The sequence below is a fragment of the Pagrus major genome, chromosome 9 (genome assembly GCF_040436345.1).
Source record: "Pagrus major chromosome 9, Pma_NU_1.0".
Lineage (NCBI taxonomy): Eukaryota > Metazoa > Chordata > Actinopteri > Spariformes > Sparidae > Pagrus > Pagrus major.
In genome coordinates, this window is record NC_133223.1 from 34,936,278 (window position 1) to 34,963,777 (window position 27,500).

At 45.4% G+C, this 27,500-nt stretch overlaps 1 protein-coding gene across 1 annotated transcript; it reads left to right on the forward strand.

Annotated features, from left to right (window-relative positions):
* The first annotated feature begins 1,271 nt into the window (after positions 1-1,271).
* On the forward strand, positions 1,272-26,365 carry LOC141002672 (MAGUK p55 subfamily member 4-like). The gene is made up of 20 exons (XM_073474044.1): positions 1,272-1,296; positions 2,196-2,317; positions 2,435-2,512; positions 4,064-4,147; positions 10,421-10,552; positions 19,588-19,669; positions 21,603-21,688; positions 21,870-21,941; positions 22,721-22,917; positions 23,402-23,460; positions 23,698-23,715; positions 23,826-23,867; positions 23,956-23,976; positions 24,202-24,240; positions 24,627-24,794; positions 24,909-24,989; positions 25,104-25,197; positions 25,295-25,403; positions 25,813-25,947; positions 26,180-26,365. Exons 1-20 carry the CDS (start codon positions 1,272-1,274, stop codon positions 26,363-26,365), a joined length of 1,830 nt encoding a protein of 609 aa, XP_073330145.1.
* Positions 26,366-27,500: the final 1,135 nt, after the last annotated feature.

Genomic DNA, 27,500 nt, shown 5'->3' on the forward strand with positions numbered 1-27,500 from the left:
CATAATTCATTCTGTACATTTTTAGTATCAGTAATCTAAATCAGAAAAGTAACTAGTAACTGTTGGTGACTGATAATAGTAGTAACGGAATAAAAAGTAAAACATTTGCCTCTGAAATGTAGGTCAGTTGAGCAGAAGTGTAAAGTAGCATAAAATAAAGTGCAGTATTTACTTTACGAGTACAGTTTCTACATGGAGACGCACTGAAAACAATAAAAACACGTTCAGTGAATGTGAATATGTTAGATGACAAATCTAAAAAATGGTAAAAGTAATAAAAGAGAGGTAGGCCTCAGTTCATGGAGTCTCTTAAAGCTGCAGTAATCAGTACTTTTGGCCTCCTGTAGTTTGTCAGCTCAGTTTTTCAGCCTTCAGAGGAAAAACGTAGCATCTTTCTCTTTGCTTCTGTTCATTACTTCTGTCTGATTACAGAAGAGTTTTGCACATTTAACATATATAACAAATGTTTCATACAAATAGATCAAAGTGAGGTAAATGTTTTCGTCTGTCTGTTTGATTTAGCAGAAAAGATTTCTTAGATTAAACTTTGACCAGCTGCTGATGCAAACAGTCAGTTTCAAACAACGTGTCAAAACTGAAATGTCTCAGCTTTATTTAGTGGCGTATTAATAAATACTGGTGGAAGATGTTCATGTAAACGTGCAGTTATTTATATATTTATCTTTTTGGCCTTTGTATGGCTTTATTGATCGGACAGCTCAGAGATGACAGGAAACAGGACGAGGGGGGGTGACACACAACAAAGGGCCTCAGGTCGGACTTGAACCCCGGGCTGCTGCAGCGAGGACAAGGCCTCTGCACATGGGACGCCCGCTGTACCAACCGAGCTAATGGACGCCCGCTGTACCAACTGAGCTAATGGACGCCCGCTGTACCAACTGAGCTAATGGACGCCCGCTGTACCAACCGAGCTAATGGACGCCCGCTTCACCAACTGAGCTAATGGACGCCCGCTGTACCAACTGAGCTAATGGACGCCCGCTTCACCAACCGAGCTAATGGATGCCCGCTTCACCAACTGAGCTAATGGACGCCCGCTCTACCAACTGAGCTAATGGACGCCCGCTGTACCAACTGAGCTAATGGACGCCCGCTCTACCAACTGAGCTAATGGACGCCCACAGTTAATAATGAAAATATCTGTGGATAAAAGTTCTTGCCTCATTTTGTGCCTCTGAAGCTTCACACTCACTGAAATCTGCTTAATTTATCTTCACAGCCTTTTCCTTCTCATAGTGTGGACGACCACCATGAGACAAGCTGCCATGGAGGATGGTGAGAAACACACACACACACACACACACACACACAGTGTGTATACCTGACCCTCACTGACTTCCTTCACTGTTTATTGTCTTGAACCTTGAGTGTAAATCCAGACCGGTCTTAATTTGATTTTAATCTGATGTAAAACCTAATTCAGATGGTATTAGTGTCTCTGTGCGGGTCAGAGCTCCTCATGTTAATCCTGTCTGACCCAAACATGTCTGCCTTCTGCTCAGGACAAACTTCAGCCTCCGACAACTGCTGTCATATCACACACTCTTCAAACTAGATTCAATCTGCTGCACGCTGGAGTCTGTAACACATCGAGTGGAGTCACATCAGATTGTCATGTGTGAGCTTAGAAATCACCTAAAATGCTGCATGACCTAAGAACGAGTCAAAGAACCCTGCAGACATTTTATGAGACAGCTTTCTGAGAGAAAACAAGCTTGTCACAGTTTGATTAAATCTTAATCCTTTGCTGCCCAGTCGAGAAGTTATAAAAGTCAAAGTCAATTAGAAATTAGTGTGTAGAGTGGCTTGATGATGCTGGTTCCAGCCCGCCGGTCTTGACGACCACTAGGGGTCGAGAGAACTTCTTGATTTAAAGTGTGTATATAAAACACTTTTAAAAAATATATAGAAGGCTTTTACCTGAGCATTTCATGAATTTCTGTGAAGAAAACTGGATTACATTTTAATTTTAAATTTCAGCCTAACACTTAAGAAGCAAACCTAAAAGCTCTCACTGAATAAGGACACGATGCAACAACACAAGCTGTAGTGACGGACTTCACTCTGTCAGTCTCCTGCATGAGAACTCTGCAGTTAGAAGAACCAAAGAGCTAACAGAACAATGGGGCCTATAAATTGTGTGTGTGTACATGTGTGTGCGTGTGTGTGTGCAGGTGTCAGTGCGATGCTGTCCAGTGTGGTGGAGGACGTTGGTCAGGCCGTCCACAGAAACGTTCATGGTGCTCAGCTGCTGCATGAACTCCTGAGTGCTCCGTGGCTTCACGCTCTGCTGAAGGTACACAACTGACTTAGCACACACTGAAACACACACGTCTGCACTAACACACACACACACACACACACACACCATGTGAATGTGAAGCAGTGATGTCATTTCCTGTTTTCTCTCCAGATTTATGAGTGCCTGATGCAGTTCCAGAGGTTGACACCAAGTCCCATTCTGCCTTATGCCTCAGGACTCTCACATGAGGTACACACACACACACACACACACACACACACACATACACACACACACACACACACACACACATACACACACACACACACACACACACACACACACACACATACACACACACACACACACACACACACATACACACACACACACACACACACACACACACATACACACACACACACACACATACACACACACACACACACACACACACACACACAGCTTGTCAATGAAGACAAAGAAAGACCTCTTAATGAAGGTTCTCAGTCATCCAGGTCATGGTCACTCTAAGTGCTCACTCACTCACACTCCCGTGCTCTGTAAGGACCCTCCCATGCTCTGTAAGGACACTCTCACAACCTGTAAGGACACTCCCACACTCTGTAAGGACACTCTCACACCCTGTAAGGACACTCCCATGCTCTGTAAGGACACTCTCACACCCTGTAAGGACACTCCCATGCTCTGTAAGGACACTCTCACACCCTGTAAGGACACTCTCACACCCTGTAAGGACACTCACACACTCTGTAAGGACACTCTCACACCCTGTAAGGACACTCCCATGCTCTGTAGGGACACTCACACGCTGTAAGGACACTCACACACTCTGTAAGGACACTCTCACACCCTGTAAGGACACTCCCATGCTCTGTAGGGACACTCACACGCTGTAAGGACACTCCCACACTATGTAAGGGCACTCTCACACCCTGTAAGGACACTCTCACACCCTGTAAGGACACTCTCACACCCTGTAAGGACACTCTCACACTCTGTAAGGGCACCCCCATGCTCTGTAAGGACACTCCCACACTGAGTTTAAAAGCCTGCAGCTCCTCCAGTTAGTTAGAAGTGAAGAAGCCTCTTGGATGAGAAAGAAAGACCTAATTAACGTCACTATAACAGTAAATCTGAAGTGGTCTGAACGCGGATGAAAAGCTTCAGTCAGTCTCTAACTGCAGGGCAGAGAGACACAGCAGAGGCTCTGAGGATGACACTCGTCCTTGTCCACATGTACACAGGTATCTTCGTAAAGTGGTTTTCTGTCACACCAGAAACACAGATCTCATGGCCATGCACGTACACTGAGCATGTGCAGGAAGCAGATTGTTTACTGTGGTCGGTTGCTTAGTTACAGATGATACTGTGAAGGAGGCATTGAAACGTGACTGCTGTCATCACTGTCCTTTTTTTAGATATAAACAATAAGACATCTATTCTGTCACCTTACAAACTCACAGACTCACATATCAGAACACAAACACTGATCAACGTTTGTGTCTGCGTCATCGTTTTACAAAAACCTGTTTCTGAATACTTCAGCCTGAAGGAGTTTAACTCCAGACCCTGTCTCAAGAGACACCTTTAACACAACACTTCCTTTAACAGATACCTGTCTGTCTGTGTCTGTCTGTGTGTCTGTGTGTCTGTGTCTGTGTGTCTGTCTGTCTGTGTGTGTGTCTGTCTGTCTGTGTGTGTGTCTGTCTGTCTGTGTGTGTGTGTGTGTGTGTGTGTGTGTGTGTGTCTGTGTGTGTCTGTCTGTCTGTCCATCAGATCATCAGTACAGTACAGAACATCCATCGTCCCTCACCTGAAGCTCGAGAGCTCTACAGCCTCCTCAACTCTCCTCACATCCAGGTGAGCAAACTTACTCACCTGTACCTGTCTCTGTCTCTGTCACCTGTACCTGTCACAACACCAAGATTGATTTACATTAATTATATATACAGTATATACAGTGTGTGTGTGTGTGTGTGTGTGTGTGTGTGTGTGTGTGTCTCAGGTGTGCATGGTGACACATATTGGGCAGCAGGTATGCCCTGTCTCCTTCTCCCAGGAGTATTTTAATGTTGAGAGGTGGTTCAGCTCTTTGAACTCTGAGATTACAGAGTTGAACTTGTTAAAATAAATGTTCCTGCTTTCGTTGAATGCTTTACATTGTAGGAGAAAGTGCATCTCTGTCTCAGCCTCACCTGTCCAGCAGCGACCACATGTTGTGTTGTCTTTTGGTTGCCGTGATTGTTTGTGTCTTCCTGTTTGGATGGTCAGTTTGTGGTCACTGAGCCTGCACTTGGTGAGCATCTGTCTCTGCTTCCTATCTCTGACAGCAGAGAGATGTTCTGCTCTTCATCGTCTCTTTTTAGGGCGAGATAACGTTCTGATCCACTTTGGCTTTTAGTTTCTTCTTTCCAATGTTCCAGGCAGGTTTCTTTACATTGTGTTATAATGTGCTTTCCTCTGATTGGTGTTTGGAGAGCAGTGTTGTTGTGAGGCTGGTCAGACTGTCTGAGAGGGGGCAGTCAGCCTCAGTACCAGCTGACATAGGGGCTCTTTTCTGGGCTCAGCTCTTGAGTCTGGAGGCTTTGGAGTGGAGGGCGTCTCTGGCTGATTTCAGCTGGTTAAAAGTTGAGCGTTCTCTGTTGAATGTTAATTATCAGTGGGGATCTGCCTCATTCTGCTCTACATGCATTTGTTGGTGTGTTTCTGTGTAAATAAAGTCGGACTTATGTTGCAGCCCTGGCGTACTCCTCTTCTCTGGGTGAAGAGTTCAGTCTGTTTGTCTCCAATTTTAACAGCACACATATTTTCCAAACACATTGATGTAACCAGATGGTTCATGTTGCCCCCTGTACCACAGTGCAGGAGCCTGTAGTAGAGCCCTTCATGCCAAACAGAGTCCAAAGCTTTCTTGAAGTCAATGAAACAAGTGAATATTTTACCACTTTTTGTTCGGTGAACATGTTTGTTAATTAAAGTGTGAAGGGTATATACATGGCGGTGGTGCGGTGTTTTGGGAGGAAGCCAATTTGACTTTTACTCAAGATGGAGTGTTCGTCAAGGAAATCCAGTTTTCTTTCATTCAGAATACTCCAGAATAATTTACCTGGAGCTGCTGACACAGAGGCCACGGTAGTTATCAGGGTCTGATGTGTCCCCACTCTTATGAATGGGGGAAATGAGCCCTTTGCACCAGATGTCAGGAAAACATCCCGACTGTAACACAGTATTGAACAGCTTTAACACTGCACCCTGCAGCTCTGGGCTGCTGCATCTGAGCATTTGGTTTTTAATGCTGTCTGGACCACAAGCTTTCCTCGGCTGGAGACATTTTGTCTGTGTGGTCAATTCTTCCCAAGTAATTGGGACATCAAGCGGGTTTTGGTTCTCTTTAACTGTTTCTTCTAATGTTTGGAGTTTTTCTTGTATAATACACTGATCTGAATTGATTTGATTTATTGGCGTGTCTTTGTACAGATTTTCAAAGTGTGCTCTCCAGATGTCACCATTTTGGATGAGTAATGTCTGTTGCTTTGTGTTGAGCTTGTTCCACATATCCCAGAATTGATTCTGATTAATGGCATTCTCAATATCTTCAAGTTTCATGTGGGTATCATTTTGTTTTTTGTTCCTAATTGTACATTTATATTTCTTTAAAGTGTCAGTGTATCTAATGCGTAGGGCTGGGTTGTTTGGTTGGTGATGTTTTTCATTTGCTATTTTTCTCAGGTCTTTTCTGATGGTCTTGCATTCTGGATCAAACCATTTGTCAGCGTTTTGCCTTTTAACAGGCTGTTTTTGTTTGATGAGGTCAGCTTTGATAGCTGCCTTATGAAATATCATATTGATATCATCAGTGGCCTTGTTTACACCATCTCTGGTAGAGACATATTGGTTTTGGTCGTATATTGATATGTCATTCATCAGATCAGGTGAGTTCAAGGCCATGATGAGTTTGTCTCCACTGTCTGGGGCCCATCTGTAGGCAGGATTTAATTGAAACAGCTTGCTGGGTTCCCTTTTTGTGCCACTCATTTGATCTGAGAGTTTAAAGAACACATTTATTTGGTTGTGGTCTGAAAGGGGGGATTGCTGTCTGACAGTGAAGGCACTGATAGTGGAGGGGTCCATGTCAGTGATTGCATAGTCTACTACACTAGACCCAAGAGCTGAGGAGTATGTGAATCTCCCTAAAGAGTCCCCTCTGAACCTGCCATTAACTATGTACAGGCCTCAGGCCCGACAGAGATGCACTGTCTCCCTGCCACTTTGATGTATTTCAGAGGCGAGGTTGTCCCGACGGGTGATGGTTGGTGTGGTAAACAGGGGGGCCTGACCAAATACATGGTTGTTGTCCTGTGGGTCCATGACATCAGGTTTGATTCCTGTTCGTCCATTCAGATCTCCAGTTAGAAGCACGTTTGGGCCTGGAAGGAGGCAACTTCTGAATGGAGAGTGTCAAAAATGTCTTCTTCAAAATAAGGAGAATCTACTGGGGGTATATAAGTTGCACAGAGATATAGATCCTATCAGTTATGCCGAGGGTTTGATCTACTCTCAACCAAATGTGTGATTTTCCCTGTTTTACTGGTGAGATCTCCTTTATACCACTCCAAGATCCCCCCGATGTTCCTGCCCTGGCGTATGTTTTTTAATTTTATAGAGGGCCCCATGACTTCATTATATCCTGGAGGACAGTGAGTGAGCAAATCATTTTGACACCATGTTTCTGTCAGTACAATTATATCAACGTCTTTGATAGATTTCATGAATTCAGGGTTTCTGCTCTTCAGCTCAAAGGTTGAGGAGTGGAGACTGAATATTCCAACAGCTGATATGAAATGAACGCATTAAAAAACAATCAAAATGAACCTGTACAGTGAGACAAATATTAAACACCTACAACTATCTATACATTTATAATACTAAATAATCATTTCATATGAATTCCATGGAGGTATGTACTATTTTCACTGGTATTACCATTGTACTGAATACTACTATTGCTATTATTACTATTACTAACTACCAATATATTTCCATGTTGTTCTGTTACTCAAATGGGAAAGTGTCAGAGTACATATATATATATATACATATATATATACATATATATATATACATATATATATGTATATATATATATGTATATATATATATACCGGTGTTACCGGGGAACCTGAGCTGGGGAAGGCAGGGCATGAAGGTGCTGGGGGTGTTTCTGGGGAGTGAGGAGTTTCAGAAGAGGAACTGGGAGGGTGTGATGGAGAAAGTGTGTGCCAGACTGTCTAAGTGGAAATGGTTGCTCCCTCAGCTCTCCTACAGGGGAAGAGTCCTGATTGTCAATAACTTGGTTGCCTCGACCCTTTGGCACAAGCTGAGGGTCTTGCAGCCACCGAGGGGCCTGGTTGAAGCCATCCAGAGGAAGACGGTGGAGTTCTTCTGGTCGGGACACCACTGGCTGAGATCAGCGGTGCTGCACCTGCCGGTACATGAGGGTGGACAGGGCCTGGTCAACATCGCGGCGCGGGTCGCGGCTTTCAGGCTGCAGACGGCCCAGAGGCTTCTGTACAGTTTTGGTCTGCCGTGGATGGACACAGCCTGCTTGCTGCTGAGGAAGGCCGGTCGTCTCGGGTACGATAAACATCTGTTTCTGCTTGAGCTCAGCTCAGTGGACTTATCTGGTTTGACATCTTTTTACCAGTCGGTGCTCGAGGCGGCGCAGGTCTTCATTTTCCAGCGGAAGGATGCAGTAACACCTGGGATGTGGCTCTTTGAAGAACCTCTTCTATGGAACAGTTTTATCACCTCGGGGGTCCTGTCCTCCGACAGCCTCAGGGTCAGACTGAGGGAGGCCGGCTGCCTGAAGCTGGGGCACCTCCTAGGGACCTCCATCCCCCACCTGGCAGAGCGACTCAGCATTAGGTCCAGCAGAGTGCTGCACAGGCTGGTGGCAGAGGTCTGTGGGTCCCTGCCGGAGGTTCTTAGGGGGTTCGTGAAGGACCGGACTGTTCTGGACCAGTGGGATGAGCAGCATGAATATGTGTTTCCTGCCCTGATGGTTTCTCCTGCGGTTGGCCAGTGGCGTGAGGAGGAGGACCTCCTGCTTTCTCTGAGGACCCCACAGCTGGGAGACCTGGAGTCTCTGGGGAGAAAGGAGGCGTATAACATCGTCCTGAAGGTGGCAGGCCTGCGCTCTCTGGCCGAGTTGAAGGTGTCGAGGTGGACTGAGTTTTTTGGCAGGGGCTCTTCTCCAGGAGGTTGTTGGCGGTCCCTGTACAAACCCCCCGTTGAAAAACGGACGGGCGACCTCCAGTGGAGGATTGTACATGGGGCCATAGCTACAAACAGGTATCTGGCACACCTTGATCCTAGCACGGGGGTCAGCTGCTCCTTCTGCTCTGACACTGAGACATTACAACATCTCTTTGTCCAGTGTCCCAGACTGGAGCCTCTGTTCAGGCTGCTGCAGGGCTGGGTTCAGGGGTTAGGGGAGCACTTCACTTCCTGTTTATACATCTATGGGCCACGCTATTCCGCAAAGAAGAAGGCAACACACACACTCATCAACTACATCTCAGGGTTATCAAAGCTAGTCACGTGGAAAACACGTAAGAACAGGGTGAGGGGTCAGGGGTCACAGGAGGTGGTGGCTATGGTAACGGGGATGCTGGCAGCTCGGCTGAGGGTGGAGTTCAGCTTCTACAGGCTGACTGACCAGATAGAGGGTTTTGTAAAGACCTGGGCTGTAAATGGTGTTTTGTGTTCAGTCCAGGAGGACTCACTAGTCCTGAGTTTCTGAGTCTTTTTCTGTTGCTCAGTTGATTATGTCCTGTTTTTCTCTGTTGCAATTGTGTGATTGAATTTGATAGAGTTGTGTGACATAGTATGGACTGATAATTAAAGTTTGGTTTTAAAAATCAAAAAAAAAATCTGTCACTTGTACCTGTCTCTCTCTCCCTCTCTGTCACTTGTACCTGTCTCTCTCTCTCTCTCTGTCACTTGTACCTGTCTCTCTCTGTGTCACTTGTACCTGTCTCTCTCTCTCTCTGTCACTTGCACTTGTCTCTCTCTCTGTCACTTGTACCTGTCTCCCTCTCTGTCACCTGTACCTGTCTCTCTCTCTGTCACTTGTACCTGTCTCTCTCTCTGTCACTTGTACCTGTCTCTCTCTCTCTCTGTCACTTGCACTTGTCTCTCTCTCTGTCACTTGTACCTGTCTCCCTCTCTGTCACCTGTACCTGTCTCTCTCTCTGTCACTTGTACCTGTCTCTCTCTCTGTCACCTGTACCTGTCTCTCTCTGTGTTCTAACAGCTGTACCTGTCTCTCTCTCTCTGTCACCTGTACCTGTCTCTCTCTGTGTTCTAACAGCTGTACCTGTCTCTCTCTCTGTGTTCTAACAGCTGTACCTGTCTCTCTCTCTGTCACCTGTACCTGTCTCTCTCTCTGTCACCTGTACCTGTCTCTCTCTGTGTTCTAACAGCTGTACCTGTCTCTCTCTCTGTCACCTGTACCTGTCTCTCTCTCTGTCACCTGTACCTGTCTCTCTCTGTGTTCTAACAGCTGTACCTGTCTCTCTCTCTGTCACCTGTACCTGTCTCTCTCTCTGTCACCTGTACCTGTCTCTCTCTGTGTTCTAACAGCTGTACCTGTCTCTCTCTCTGTCACCTGTACCTGTCTCTCTCTGTGTTCTAACAGCTGTACCTGTCTCTCTCTCTGTGTTCTAACAGCTGTACCTGTCTCTCTCTGTGTTCTACCAGCTGTACCTGTCTCTCTCTCTGTCACCTGTACCTGTCTCTCTCTGTGTTCTACCAGCTGTACCTGTCTCTCTCTCTGTCACCTGTACCTGTCTCTCTCTCTGTCACTTGTACCTGTCTCTCTCTCTGTGTGTGTTCTAACAGCTGTACCTGTCTCTCTCTCTGTCACTTGTACCTGTCTCTCTCTCTCTGTGTTCTAACAGCTGTACCTGTCTCTCTCTCTGTCACTTGTACCTGTCTCTCTCTCTGTCACTTGTACCTGTCTCTCTCTCTGTCACTTGTACCTGTCTCTCTCTGTGTTCTAACAGCTGTACCTGTCTCTCTCTCTGTCACCTGTACCTGTCTCTCTCTCTGTCACCTGTACCTGTCTGTCAGGCCCTCCTCTCGACCCACGACAGTGTGGCCCAGTTAGACTATGGACCTATCTTACCTCCTCTGCCTGATGAGATGCCTGAGGATGAGGAGGCCATGAGGATCGTTTGTCTGGTGAAGAACAACCAGCCGCTGGTGAGACAAAGTGACGGTGTAGAAGTCTGACCAGACTTTGAGGAGAATCTGTTTAGTCGTCGGTCATAGTAGTCTTTTGTCTGAAGCTCACAGTTGTGATGAAGATGTGAGAAAAGATCTTCCTGTTTCAGCTTGTGATTTTTTTGTCCCAGAAGGGCAGAGAGGTGTGCGGAGGGTTTGTAGGAGACAGAGCAGGACTGATTCGTAGTCGATGGAGCAGCCTGCGTCGCCTCACATTGGAGCGCCTTGTCCCGGCGAGGAGGGCGCGGTCGGGGGAGGAGCTCAGGGTGACCGACAGTGAAACCAGACCTTTGCCCGTCCACAGAGGACAGTCACGTCCCTTTCTCACCCGCTACGAGTCAACAGGAAGTTCCTGTTTGTGTCGGCAAACCACAGATCTGTCAAAGACAGGGCTCAACCAGTCAGCTCCCTCTGTCTTTAGTCCCGCCCCCTGCAATGGTAAGAGGAGGAAGACATGAAGACAGTCACTCCATGACATCACCAATCATCTGTCCATGTTTCCATTTCGTCATTCTTTGTCCAATCCGTCATCAAGACGTCCAACAGTTCATCCAGCTGGGACACAGTTTATCAGAGTCACGCCAAGGAATCGAGCTGGAAGTTAATGAGGACGAAACACTCGACTGTCAGCAGAGGACAGATTCATCAAGTACGACTCATGATGACGTGTTCTAGTTTTCCTTCAGGAAAAAAACAAAGTCCAAGGTAAACTAGAGTTTACCTAAATAAAAGTTTGTTGTCTGACCCGTGCGCTCCGGTTTACCTACAACCGTGTTCCTGGTGTTCTTCCTGCACGGAGAGCACTGACAAAGCTTCCACCTCCATGTGAGGAGGTTAATGAAACTCTTTCCTTCATGTTGTAGTTTGATTCGAAGCACAACTTTTTACATGTAGGCTTCATGTGTTTAGGGAAATGTTATAGCTGACTAAACTGTCCAAAGAAATTCACTCCATAATGAATAAACGGCCAATTTTTACCAATATAGCATCAGACCCCAATCAAACAGACAAGTTGCTGCAGTCGTGGCCTTGTGTCAGACAAAACAGCGTGGTGCACCTGTGGAGCGGCACTCTTTATGAACCCAGGGGATCAAATGTAATTCATAGAAAACGTGGTGCGACTCTGCTTCTTGCACTGAACGCTTGAGATCATCTCAACCTCTTTAATCCCTAAAGAACCCAGAACATGTGGTGCTATAAAGGAGCGTGCTCCAGGCCCGGCATAACAAAAGAAATCTATGGTTTTCCCGGCGATGTGTTTCCAGCGATGCCTCTGTGCTGCATGTTAACACTGGCAGGACACATTTAAAATAGAAAGATAGGAATCAACTCATAACTTCACACAAGCATCTATTGTGCATTAAATATGTTATCATCTCTTCCACTGCCAACCTTTTTAGTTACATTTCCTGTAACACAGTAAAAACATGAACACATCTATTGACTGTAGCTACGATTTAGACGAGCCACAACAACGACAACCCAAAGCATCAGTCTGTGACGACTTGGGAATCAGACTCAACAACTGACGGTGTTTCTCCAGAATTACTGGACACATCTTTAAAAAAATGATTCCATGATTTCCACTGAAGCAGTTTGTTTATTTTTTATAACGTCAGTCCTGTTGTTCGGGGCTGTCAGAGTTTGATTCATTAGGCAACTGCAGAGAAGAATGGTTGTGATAGCTTTAACTGTCAGTGTGAGGCTGTGAGGACATCAGAGGACTGTTCCTGTCTGATACCCTGCACGAGGCCTGAAAGTTAAACACATCACGATAAAATACTTTTACTTTTAAAGACAGACTGATTTCTGCTCTGAGATGCTTGAAAAATACATCATGTCCATCATCTCTCCGTCCATTTCTGCATTTGTTCTTCTTTGATCTGAAAGTTCATGTCTGGATTCATCAAGCTAAAGTGTGGCGACAACCAGCTCATCCATCAGCCCATCCATCCAGTGTCTTTCATCATCGAGTATCATCCTCATCGTCACCAAATCAAAAAAATGTGCTACTTCATCGTCTCTTTCATTTTTCAATCATTCAGCTACGTTCTTTTTTCCTCAGCGTGTCTTTCATGTTTCTGTCGGCACTAATTTGAATCTTTGTCTCTTCCTCCTCCTCTCTACATGGAGGTTCATTTTCAGACAAACACATTTGGGGAGGCAGTGCCTCTTCTGGTGGGTGCAGTGATGACTATGCCTACCCTCGTCCTCCAGTCCCAGCGTATGGTCTTAGCCTCCCTAACTACCCCGCCCTCTACAGAAAGGGGGCAATGGGGGGACACTCGAGGAACATCCCCACACCTGGCAGGACCTCCTCTGGTGATGGGAGGACTCCTCTCAGAGCCCACACAGCTCCTTCTAGTCCTGCTGCTCATCCCTCCACCCAGCAGCAGGGCGTTAGCACTCTCCCCACGCCTGGGAGGCAACACTGGGGTCAACCTGGATCTCAGAACAAACACCAAGGTGAGCTGTTAAGTCATCCCCCAATGACCCACTACTCTACTGCTCCTCATCGCAATGGATGTCAGAACCAGAACCAATCAATCCTCTGTCATCCTCCTGATCTAACCAAACAGCACAGTGTGGAGGGCCACGGTCCACGGTCCACCGTTCAGGTGGTGGCGAGCAACATTGAGCATGGCACTCAGGACGTTCGCCATCTGGGCCAGAAGGTGATGGAAGTGACAGAGATGATCACAGACAGTGTGGAGGAGAACACACAGGCGCTCAACCTGCTGGCAGAGGTGGTCGACAAGCTCCAGGGGCTCATCGTGGCCAGCAAACACCCTGAGTCATCTCCTCCGCACAGGCCCAAACAACACACTCCTCCCCCACCTCCTCCACGGGTCTCCTCAGTCTCTCCAAAGATGGTCCGTAAGCCTCCCACACCCTATCCTCGCCACCTCTTGTCCTCCTCTTCGTCTTCCTGCTCCTCCTCCTCTTCATCCTCGTCTGTCAGCTCCTGTGCTGATGGCTTCACCACATCAAGGAGTCCAATGAATGGAGGATCTAAAAGGACAGTGGTGAGCTTTAGTACCCACAGGGCAGGTGGTGGTGGGAGTAACGGGCAGGTGAGGCTCAATAACGGATCAGTTTCCAGAGCTCCTGTGGAGGACCAGCAGGACTGTAACAGCACTGGATGTTTGACAACCAAGAGGAAGAAGAAGAAGAAGAAGAAGTAGTAGGCTCAAAATAAAATGTCTCCTCTCCTGATGAGCTTGGGATTCCAAAATAGACTCTAACGGCTAGATTCCACCAGATACGTGTCCGGTCCGGCTCCGCTCCGTCACGGCAGCGGGGCTGATCGGTTTCACTCTAGTCTATGTGTTAACTTCCATCAGGTCCGCTGCATTGCGTATCTGCTGCGTCCCAGCTCCGGCAGTCCGCAGCCCTGCGGAGCAGATACGCAGGACTTCTATTTCTGGCGGATGCCGGAGCACAACGCAGCAATTCAGCCGAATTCAGCACAGAGCAGACAGGAAGTCAGACACGAAACAACAACATGACATCCGGTTAATTTTAAAAAGAAAACACTCCGTGTTGACGCCAGCACAAAAACCTCAAAAAAGAGACAAATACAAGCTCTTCTTCTAATCCTTCAGTCGGGAACACTTCCTGTTGTTGTGTTTATAACACATACCTATAACTGCAGTCGTGCGTGATTATGTAATTATCGTGGGAAGTCCTCTGTCTCCTAACTCCAGCCGTGGTGGACTCAAAACCCAGCTGGCGGGGTTTGCCAGACGACGGATGATGGAGCAAAAGCCGTAACTCAGCGGACATGCATCCAGTGGAATCTTTGGGTGACACCTACAACAGCACAACTACAACTACCCACTTCAACTACAGCTACAACTACAACTACAGCTACAACTATAACTACAACTACCCACTACAGCTACAGCTATAACTACAACTACAGCTCCAACTACAGCTACAGCTACAGATACAACTACAGATACAACTACAACTACAACTACCCGCTACAGCTATAACTACAACTACAGATACAACTACAGCTCCAACTACAACTACAACACAACTACAGCTCCATCTCCAACTACAGCTCCATCTACAGCTACAGCTCCAACTACAGCTACAACTATAACTACAACTACCCGCTACAGCTACAGCTATAACTACAACTACAGCTCCAACTACAGCTACAGCTACAGCTCCAACTACAACACAACTACAGCTACAACTACAACTACAGCTACAACTACAACTACAGCTCCAACTACAACACAACTACAGCACCAACTACAGCTCCATCTCCAACTACAGCTCCATCTACAGCTACAGCTCCAACTACAGCTACAGCTACAGATACAACTACAACTACCCGCTCCAGCTACAGCTATAACTACAACTACAGCTACAACTACAACTACAACTACAGCTACAACTACAACTACAACTACAGCTACAACTACAACTACAACACAACTACAGCTCCAACTACAACACAACTACAGCACCAACTACAGCTCCATCTCCAACTACAGCTCCAACTACAGCTACAGCTCCAACTACAACTGCAACTACTACAACTACCTTACTTCTTTAACTTTTTCAGTTGTAGACCTCAGACTGAAATCACTGATCATAGATCTTCATCAGACTCTGGATCCAAGCTATTAGTTGAAAGAACAAGGTTGTATTTTTCACTATAACCAGACTCTGGATCATCACACACAGGAGGAGAAGGTACAGAGACATTATATTTTCTCAACCAACATCCAGCTGTCCTTGAAATCCTGACCATCACCACCATCATCACCACCATCACCACCATCATCACCACCATCACCACCATCACCATCACCACCATCATCACCATCACCATCACCATCACCACCATCATCACCACCATCACCACCATCACCATCACCACCATCATCACCATCATCATCACCACCATCACCACCATCACCATCACCACCATCACCACCATCACCATCACCACCATCATCACCACCATCATCACCATCACCATCACCACCATCACCATCACCACCATCACCACCATCACCATCACCACCATCATCACCACCATCATCATCACCACCATCACCACCATCACCATCATCACCATCACCACCATCACCATCACCACCATCACCACCATCACCATCACCACCATCACCACCATCACCATCATCACCATCACCACCATCACCACCATCACCATCACCACCATCACCACCATCACCATCACCATCATCACCACCATCACCACCATCACCACCATCACCATCACCATCATCACCACCATCACCACCATCACCATCATCACCATCATCATCATCATCACCATCACCATCATCACCACCATCCCCATCACCACCATCACCATCACCACCATCATCACCATCACCACCATCATCACCACCATCCCCATCACCACCATCACCATCACCACCATCATCACCATCATCACCACCATCACCACCATCACCACCATCATCACCACCATCATCACCACCATCCCCATCACCACCATCACCACCATCACCACCATCATCACCATCACCATCACCACCATCACCACCATCATCACCACCATCCCCATCACCACCATCACCACCATCACCACCATCACCACCATCATCAACACCGTCCCCATCACCACCATCACCATCACCACCATCATCACCATCATCACCACCATCACCACCATCACCACCATCATCACCACCATCATCACCACCATCCCCATCATCACCACCATCATCACCATCACCACCATCACCACCATCATCACCACCATCACCACCATCATCACCACCATCCCCATCACCACCATCACCACCATCACCATCACCACCATCACCATCACCACCATCATCACCATCATCACCACCATCACCATCATCATCATCATCATCACCATCACCATCATCACCACCATCCCCATCACCACCATCACCATCACCACCATCATCACCATCATCACCACCATCACCACCATCACCACCATCACCATCATCATCATCATCACCATCACCATCACCACCGTCATCATCATCACCACCATCATCATCATCACCATCACCATCATCACCATCATCATCACCACCATCACCATCATCACCATCACCATCACCACCATCATCACCACCATCATCATCATCACCATCACCATCATCACCATCATCATCACCACCATCACCATCATCACCACCATCACCACCATCACCACCATCACCATCATCATCATCATCACCATCACCATCACCACCGTCATCATCATCACCACCATCATCATCATCACCATCACCATCATCACCATCATCATCACCACCATCACCATCATCACCATCACCATCACCACCATCACCACCATCATCACCACCATCACCACCATCATCACCATCATCATCATCATCTTCATCATCTGTCTTGTATCTTTTTGCAATTTCTCTTGTGACCTCAGCTAATGTTAGCATGCTAACGTGGTAAATGTTGTTAGCCTGTAGCTGTTAAAGTTGGCAGGGGTCAGTAGTTTGTCTCTTTAAAGCTATGGTCTACGATTTGCAGCTGCTTGTCGTGGGACTGTTAGTTAGGTTAGGATTGAATATTGTCAGTCAGGTAGTGTTAATCTCCCTCTGTCTGTTCTGATCCGATGGTTCCTGATGGAGCCCGGCTGATGTGGGATTTCAGAGACTGATTTAAGAGGGAAAATCCACTGATTGTCGATATGGCAGCTGAAACACTGAGTGTTTGAGCTGAAGTGAAGAAAACACCTGTTCTGTGTGGACTGTGCACCGAATTTGACAAATGTAGAGTTAAAGCTATGGTCTACGATGTGAAAGATTGATCATTATTATTAACATTATTTAGATGGTGGTTATGGCCCAATAGTACGACCTACACGTCTACATGTGAAGAGCAAAAGGAACCAAATAAATCCATTCTCTCTAGCGCCTGCAAAACTGCAAAGAAATTGACCAATTGCAGCCATGCGGACCGCATGGTCCATTCCCCTCGCTCACTCTCCTGCTCCTGGTCACATCTCGTCCCGACCCACTTCCGCATTTGAAACTACAAGCGGGCAAGAGGTTTGTTTGACCCTGAGCAGGTAATCTTTCGTCTTTATTGTGGATGTTGTGACACAGATAACTTTCATGCCGATGCTGGCTTATGTCTGTGAAAGCTGCCGTTAGTTTCTTTCTGTGTTATTAGACGGCATCAAAACAATTTCTGTCTCTGCATTATTGTCAACACTTGTTTACTTGTTCGATGGAGACGTTAGCCTCTATGTTAGCATTATAAGCTAAAATTGCTATCATGTTTACACCAAATCAGCTTATTTATTTGCTCGTGGCAGCTAAATGAAGCAGCAAGTAATGCAAGATAAATGAATGGATGAATGAAACCCTCCGCTTCGCGTTGGGGTTTCATTCATCCTGTCCGGATTTATTTCTCCATAACAACCTCTCGCCCGGTCACTGCTCAACTGTTTTGCTAACCCTCCTCCCAGTCTTGTCCATTTGTTTTCAACGAAGCCTTTGCTAAATCACTATGATGGATTATCATATACGCATTACGATGTGTGTATTTGTGTGTCTTATCTGTCATAAACAAGAGATTACGGTTTACGGCACGTTTGTGTCGCGGTCTGGTGCTACTCAGACAACAGCTGGGACACAGCTGGTCCGAGGCTCATGCAGGTTTAGTTTTCAGCCACAATGTGGAAGCGATCGTTGTGATTAAAGCTAACGGCAGCATCTGTTAGTCTCTTGGCCCTCAATAACTTTTAGAAGTGGCTAACTTAGCTGTTGATAAATAGTAACTTATTACGTAGCTGTAACGTAGCTGTAACGTAACGTAGCTGTAACATGCTAATGACGTTACGCTAGCTTGGCTGTGGAGCTTAGCTGTGGACATTGTAATGACTTACAAGATTTACGTTAGTTTCAACGTGCATTGTAATAACTTTACCTGTGAATCCGACATCGTTACTCCGCATTCAAAGCTGGCGCCGTATTTGGTTTCTGCCGGCCGGCTTGTTGCTCTTGTTGCATGTTGCGGGAGGGGGTGTGTCTCCCGCAACAAGGGGCTCCGAGGGGAGAGCGATACGAGCTCGGAGGGGAGGGATTAAGGAGCACAGAGTGTGTGGGGGGGGATGCTTTATTGTGTCTGTCAGAGGTGTCACTCACTCTGTATCGGGACCCAGCCACTTTTTGAAATAGCAGATTTTCTCGCCTTCACTTTTTAACGTAAAATTTGTGAAAAATGTTCTGAAATAATTTGCACCAAAAATGTGAACTAACAAATCAGAAGGTTTTGCTCTCCATCAGCACCTTAAGTTGAAACGGTCTGCTGCTGATTCTGCAGGACCTGATGTGTACAGGACACTATAGACTAAAGACACAGAGTACAATATGTGCAGGAAGACTGTTATTAGATAATAAGTAATAGACTGATTAGGGACCAATCTAGAATCTAGAATAACTTCAGGTTTGCAAACAAATGTGAAGATCATTCCATCTTATTTGTTGTCTTTTCATTATGAATGTATTAGTATTGTTGACTCTGTACTGGCCCAGGCCAGATCTTTGATGTTTTTTCCTGCTGTAGTTATGTGCTCTGATCTGACTCAATCTGATCCAATTACACTGCCTAAATTATGTTTAGACTTTAAAGCTCTGTTTCACTGAGCTCTTCTGTCTGCACCGGGCATCAAATCCCCTGAAGAAGAAGCTGGCAGGTGATCCAGTCAGCCTGGCACCACTTCTGTCTGCCTTCACATCTTGAGAAATAAACTCAAGTCTCCACTCTGACACAGAAATGATCCAATGACAACATTAATACCAGTCTGAATATCAGCTTCCATCATCACTTGTTTTCATCCCATCGCTCCATTTTGTGTCTTCAATATTATATTCTCCTGTGTTTCCTCTCTGCTTTTTACAGAGTTATACTAACAGCTGCTAGTTACTGCTACGACAGTTGTTACATTTGGAGTAACTGTCTCTCTGTCTGTCTGTCTGATGGTCTTTCAGGGGGCAACTATCAGGAGAGACGAGGAGACAGGAGAGATCTACATCGCCAGAGTGATTCATGGAGGACTTGCTGACCGCAGCGGTGAGACAAAACTGTATTAACTACGCATGTATGTGTGTGTGTGTGTGTGTACAGTCCCCTCCAGAACTATCAGAAAAGCAAGGTCAGTTCTTTTATTTTGTCTGGACACTGAAAACATTTGGGTTTGACATCAAAAGATGAATATGAGACAAGAGATCAGGGTGTCAGCTTCCATTTCCAGGTGTTTACATCCAGATCTGTTACACAACTTAAGAGATAGCACCTCTTGTTTGAACCCACCAAATTTTCAAGTGAGCAAAATGATTGGAACATGTGACTGAGGTGTTTTTTGCTGCCCAGGTGTGTCCTATCACTTTGATTATTCAAACAGTAAATAGTGCTGAATGTCTACTCTCAGTTTCAGCTTTGGGTTTTGCCTTTGCAGACTGCAATTATAGTTAAAAGGGTGTAACCAACATAAAGACCAGAGAGCTGTCTATGGGAGAGAAGATGGAATCAATCAGAGCCATTGCACAAACATTGGCCATCGCCAGTACAACCATGTGGACTGTCCTGAAGAAGAAAGAAACCACCGGTGTTCTCAGCAACAGACGTCAAACTGGTAGATGAAGGAAAACATCAGCAGTTGATGACAAAACATTGTGAGAGCTGTAAAAACCCTAAAACAACTGTCAGTGACATCATCAACCACCTGCAGAGGGCAGGAGTGAAGGTATCACAATCCACGGTTCGCAGAAGACTTCAGGAACAAAAGTACAGAGGCCACACCAGAAGATGCAAACCACTCATTAGCAATAAGAATAGGAAGGCCAGAGTGGAATTTGCCAAAAAGTACAGAGACGAGGCTCAAAATTTCTGGGACAAAGTTTTATGGTCCGATGAGACAAAGATGAACGTTTACCAATGTGATGGAAAGTCTGATGTGTGGAAAATAAAGATCTGCTCATGATCCCAAACACACAAGCTCATCTGTGAAACATGGTGGAGGTAATATCATGGCTTTGGCTGCATGGCTTCTTCTGGGCCGGGCTCATTGATCTTCAGTGATGATGTAACACATGATGGCAGCAGCAAAATGAACTCAGAAGTCTACAGAAATATTTTGTCTGCCAATTTAAAGAGAGATGGAACCAAACTGATCGGGAGATCCTTCATCATGCAGAAAGACAACGACCCAAAACACAAAACAACCAGGGAGTTCATCAGGGGAGAGAAGAGGAAGGTTTTAGACTGAAGTCAATCTCCAGACTTATTGACCTGCTGAAGAGGAGACTGAAGGGAGAAACCCCCCGAAACAAACAACAGCTGAAAGAGGCTGTGGTGAAAACCTGGAAAAGCATCACACAAGAAGAATGTAAAGGTCTGGTGATGTCAGCGGGTCGAAGGCTTGATGCAGTTATTGAAGCAAAGAATCTGCAACTAAATATGAAGTATTGTTCACTCTGATCTGTTCCTGAACGTTCGCTCACCTAAAAGTTTGGTGTTCTGTTACAGATGATGCTTCTTCTAAGTTGTGTAACAGATCCAGATGTAAACACCTGGAGATGATCTCGTCTCATATTCATCGTTTGATGTCAAACCCAAATGTTTTTTAGTGTACAGACAAAATAAAAGAACTGGCCTCGTTGTTCTGATAGTTCTGGAGGGGACTGTATGTAATGATGCATTCAGGTGCTCAGATGGTCCCATTTCCTGAACTGGGAAATCGTTCTTCCATCCAAGAAAAGTTGTTTTCATTTTATAGCTCAGAGCATTTAAACAACATGTTGACAACTGTTTCCAGTATTTGAGTGACAAAGGAAAGGAAACAACACAACGACTACACAACAAACTAACCTTAAAGTTTCTGACCATCAACCCAAATGTTTACTCTCGTCCGCCATGTTTCAGCATCACCTGACATCAACTCAGCAACTCGTGTACTTAAAAAGTCCGTATTGTGTATTATAATGTGTGTGTGTGCGTGTGTCAGGCCTCCTTCATCCTGGTGATCTGCTGGTGGAGGTGAATGGAAACCCTGTGGTGGGTCTGGAGCCAGAACAGGTCATCCAGATCCTGGTGGGTCCCATCATTGATTAATAATATAAATCAATCATCAGCAGCATGTTTGATTGTGTGGGAGGCCACAGATGATGAAATGAAATGATAGAATCATAAATGTGTCCCTCAGTGTTAAAGTGTTGGCCGGTGCTGTTGGTTCTGTTGGTTCTGTTCACTCTGGTGTGTCTTTTCCTGTCAGATTAAGTCTCGGGGGACGATCCTGTTTAAAGTCATTCCTAACGCAGCTCAGAGCAGCAGCAGCCTCAAGTCGGTAAGAAACATCCAGCAGACCTCCACATCTTAGCTCGATCTTATGAAGTCACTGTGAATATGAATATAAACACACTGACAGGCAGACTGTGTCTCTGTGACTCATGGTGGACGTCTGTCTACCATCAAATATAACAATCAGTCCACTCAGTTAATGAATGTGTCCGTGGTTCTGGACCTGAGCGTCCTCGTTCCTCCTACAGCTGCACAAACACTTTCACACCTCAAACTGGACCAACATGGCGGCTCGTTTAAAAAATCTGTCTTATATTATGAAAACAGTCCATCAGAACAGCTGCTGCTTCATTCTTCAGGACTTTAAAACTAACAGTTGTTTTAGTTTTCCAGAGGCGGCGAGTCGCGCTGCCCGCCTGATTTATTTATTTAACCCTAACCCTAACCCTGATTCCTTTTCTTATCCAGAGTCAAATAAGAATCTAACGCTGTAAAATCTTTTATCTTCATCATATTTTTATCTACCGATTCCATTTCTAGTTTTTAAGCGTATAGTCTTGCATTGTTTTACAGCAGTTTATGAAGAATTTAAATCATAGTTAATAAACTTTATTTATATAACAAGTACTTCACAGACAAAAAGTAAAAAATACACAGTTCAATGACAGAATGATATACAGGAGGAGGTTAAAAAACAAAATAAAAACTGATAGAGTAAGAGCACAACAAGAAAACACACTAATTAAAGACATTTTATAAAAATGAGTTTTTAAAACATTTGCAAAGGAGGACGCAGACCAACGCGTCCTGCTCTGTGTCTGTCAGGTGTACATGAGGGCGATGGTGGACTACTGCCCCCTGCAGGACTCGTCCATCCCGTGTCCTGATGCAGGGATGGCGTTCAGCAGAGGAGACCTGCTGGAGGTGGTGGACCAGTCGGACGGACAGTGGTGGCAGGCCAAGAAGCTGCCGTGTACGGTTTCCTGCGCTGGTCTGATTCCCTCTGCTAGCACGCTGAAGAGGTGACGGTCACACATCTCAACACCTGATAATCAAACTTTACTCACTGGACACCGATTCAGTTAAAAACATCAGAGAACATTTAGTAACTTTTCATATTCAGCTGTTTCTTCATTAAAACTAATCAATGATCTGGATCGCTTCATGTTTCCTCCTGAATCTACAGGTTGTGGCCAACAGACTGAGCGCTGCGACTAACTCTTATTTTAATTAATGGTTATTAATATCTCCAAATTATTCTCTGAGTTAATCAATGAATCGTTCAGTCTATGAAACATCGAAGGAAAAGATGATGCCTTCAAATGTTTTGTTGTGTTTGACTGTCTGAACTTTATTTTACTGTTTTACATCACAAATAACATCAGAAAATATAAACATATATATTATATTTGATCTATTATGGGAGGGTTTCTGTTGTTTTCATGCTTTAGTTTGTTTCTATGTGCAGTTTAAGTGTTGAATCTTCTTCTTCTTCTGTCTCTGCAGTAAACAGAGGGAGCAGTGGTGGTGTCAGCCATTACAGGTTCATACCTGCATCAGACCCTGTGAGCTCATCAATATTATCAATGACACTAATGTTTACTGATGTGCAGGGACGTTCATTAACATCTTCTGTGGCAGGACATTTGTTTTGTTTATGTATCTTAAAAAGACACAAAATAAAATTGTTCTATCTGTTTCACAGTCTGAACTTCAGTCACTGCCTCTGTAGTTCTGTGTCTCTGCCTGCAGGGGTCAGTCTGATGTGTTAACATGTGTTTGTGTTCTCTGTCTGTCCTCAGTGACGCTGCCTGATAACGGTTAGTGTGTTCAGACATGTTGTGAGTCTTTAATCACACAGTAAACTTCATGTTGTGTTTGCTGACTGCAGCTTTGGTTATTATTCAGAATAATGTTCTGTCTGTTTCAGAGGACGATCGAACGCATGCTGATGACAAACACACAGTCACAGGTACAACCAGCCGACACAGTGATGATATTAATATGAATGATCATCCATCAGATCAGTGAAGTGACTCCTGTCTCTCTGTTTTCTCCAGAGCTGGAAGAAATACATTTTGGTAAGAGATCGATCTCTGCTGATCACTCATTGATTTGTTGTGCTGTCATCAGTCCACATCATCCACACTCATCAATCTAATAATCGATCTGCTGATCGATCTGGTGATCGATCTGCTGCGTCCTGTTTAACTTCTGTGTGTCGTCAAGTCTGTTTAAAGGAAAGAAGATGTTTATTTATATATATTATTTTAATTCTGAACAGTCTGAATGTTTCCTTCTTTCAGATGAGGCCGACTCTGACGTCACTGATGGGATCTACCTCGGTAACACACAGTTACTTACTGTACTTAGTTACTGTAGTTGTTACTAGAGTTAGTAACTGTACTCAGTTACTGTGGTTCATGAGTTAATTAACACTCTGAGTCTGTACACAGAGTGATGATGATGGAGCAGAAGTCGTCCTGAGTGACTCGAGGTTTTAAACTTCTCGGCTCGTTGATGAATAAAATAAAATAGTGAATTTAATAGAAATTAAGATTTATAAAATAAACACACGAGGAAACTGTTAATGAACATGTTGATAGAGTTTCATTAATGTTCATTATGAAGCCTTGTTAAAGTCTAATAAATACTGACACTTGATTTATTGATCCTTCCTTCTGGATATTAAAGATCCAGTAGATTAATAAACGAGTCGTCTTCTCTTCAGCTGGTTTCCGCCGGAGTTTCCGTCTGTGGAGGAGGACGTCCTACAGGAGGAGACGTCAGTCCTGCACCTCCTGCTCTCCCAACAGCAGCGCTCTGTCCACTCCCTACGAGGAGGTGTGTTTGTACCAGCGCCTCCCGCAGGAGAACCACCGCCTCATCGTCCTTGTCGGTGAGACGTCATTACTGTTTGTGTCCCTGTACTCTCCTGTCTCTGTGTGTCAGTCTGTCCTGTCCATCTTACAGTCTGCACAGAGCCTCATGTCTCTGTTTTGTGTTCGTCCAGGTGCTTCAGGTGTCGGAGTGAATGAACTGAGGAAGAGACTCATCAAACTGAACCCTTCCACCTTCCAGGGACCCGTACCTCGTACGTGTCCTCCACTGAACACATTTGTTTAAATAGGATGTAATCTACCATGTCGGTCAGAGTCATCAGTGAATAATTACTCTGTTCTGATTGGCTGTCGCCCTGTTCCTCCAGACACCACTCGTCCAATCAGAGCAGGCGAGCAGACAGGAAGAGAGTACCACTTTGTGACCAAGGAGCTGTTTGAGTACATGGTGTGTAACCACAGGTGAGAGCATCGCCATCTTTGTTTACATGTTTTTTGAATGTATTTAATTGTTGTTATTATTTTATAGCCTGATATTTATCTGCTGATGTGTGTTCAGGTTTGTGGAGTACGGAGAGTATAAGGGTCACCTGTACGGGACGAGCACTGATGCTGTAGACGAGGTGTTAAAACGAGGACGGATGTGCATCGTCGACATTGAACCACGAGTGAGTTTCATTAAGAGTCGGTCAGAACCAACAGGATCTCTGCTGTGACCTAACCTCCAGGATCTTTATTTAGCTTCTGGTCATGTTTAATGCCGGAGTGTTGTATACATGTAGTATACACTGAGTACTGTGTGTACATGTAGTATACACTGAGTACTGTGTGTACATGTAGTATGCACTGAGTACTGTGTGTGTACATGTAGTATACACTGAGTACTGTGTGTGTACATGTAGTTTACACTGAGGATGACTCAAGGACACAACGTGAAAGATAAGATCACTTCCTGTCTGTGCTCCGTTGGTTCCTGGTGAAGGTTGAACAGCTGCTCACTCTTTATCAAACATCAGAACATTTGTTTGGGACTATTTTCAGCAGCGGATGAACACAGATCTGTTGTTCTCTCATCAGAGCATCCTGACGCTGCGGACGGGAAAACTGAAGCCCTACGTGATCTTCATCAAAGCTCCGAGTCCTGAGAGACTGAGACAGACGAGGAGGGACGCCCGGATCATCACCAGCTACAGCGTCAACAGAGCCTTCACAGTAAGAACTGGACCATGTTCAAGTTGAGACAACAGCTCATCAGAACCATTTGAACAACTGTGGTTACCTTCTGTTTTATTTTCATATATTTTTATCTTGATCTACGCTATTTCAGTTTCTACATGTTACAACAACTGAATGTCTCTCTGCGATCAATAAAGGATCATCTTATCTTATAAATCTGTAAAGTGACCCACAGGGAGATCACGTCCTGGTGTCTGTCCTCCTGCAGGAGGACGACCTGCTGGAGATGGAGGACTTGTCCCGGCTCATCGAGGCGAAGTACAAACAGTTCTTTGACAGCGTGTTGGTGAACGACGACCTGCAGGACGCCTGCATCACACTGTGCTCCATCATACAGGAGGTCCAGGACGAACCACAGTGGATCCCTGTGAGCTGGAGCCGGAACCAGGAGTGAGGAGGAGGAGCAGGAGGAGCAGGAGCAGGAGCAGGAGTGACAGGGAGGAGGAGGAGGAGGAGGAGTGAGGAGGAGGAGTAGCAGGAAGGAGGAGGTAGAGGAGGAGGTGGTGGAGGAGAGATCACTGGATGTCGTAAGGAGTCCTTGTCCAGCTGTGTGTGAGACAGAACCAGGAGTTTGAGGTGTTTGTGTCTGGACCCAACAGAACCTCAACACATGAGACTGAAAACAAACAGGAGTTTGAACATGTGTGTGTTTTACAGGAACATTTGTTCTGGTGCTGACAGCAGACCTGGTGTGATTCTGTGTATAGTCTCTGTCAGGACACACTGGATGTGTTTGCATTTTTTGATTGTATGAATGAGTTGTGTTGTAATCAGAGGTCCACTCACTGATGATACAGGGTCTGTAGAGCTGCTCGGTGTCATCATACTGTTTAAATAAAGTTAGAATCTACAAAGCGTGGGTCCACTTTGAGCAGACGTCGTCACTGTGCTGCTGTCAGCTGCTCTGAACTGGACTCTGAACAACATGCTGATACTGTGAAGCTCTGTAAAGGTTCAGGTGAGATCAGAGACACCAGCACACCGACAGGTCACACCTGATTTAACTGGATCAATGTGGGTCCAGACTCAGTGACAGAGTTCTGCAGACGTCCTCTGACCATCACAGACTGACAGCTTTAATCAAAACACAGAGAGAGAGAGAGGTTGAACACACTGATGACTGTTTATACGTTAATCATAAATATACATGTGGATTCATGGAAGTAGAAAATGTGAAAGTCTGTATTTTATTTATTTCTTAAGCAGAACATTAATCAGAAGTTTGAGACGTTCACTGGATGTAACTGTAACTGTCGGTGTCTCGGCCTGTCTCCAGAACATAATGTGTACAGTTGATGTTCCTGTGACCCAGAGACACGTCTGAGCACAGATCCAGTAACACCAGTGAATATCTGCCCTGCCTCCACCAGAACCGGCTATTGTTCTCAGGAAGTGGGACCATCTCTGATCAGTCCTGATGGTGCTGAATTACAATATTCAACCCAAACAATCGTAAAGGTGGTTCAGCAGAAACTAAAATTCATCCTGGTGACTGGGTTGAATTCAAGCTGCAGTACCAGTCCCAACCA

Excerpts from the sequence above, each read along its gene's own strand:
- LOC141002672 (XM_073474044.1), top strand. The coding sequence starts at position 1,272 with ATGAGACAAGCTGCCATGGAGGATG. Across the intron at positions 19,670-21,602 it reads AGGACTTGCTGACCGCAGCG|GCCTCCTTCATCCTGGTGAT; the intron begins GTGAGACAAAAC and ends TGCGTGTGTCAG. Across the intron at positions 25,404-25,812 it reads TCGTCGACATTGAACCACGA|AGCATCCTGACGCTGCGGAC; the intron begins GTGAGTTTCATT and ends TTCTCTCATCAG.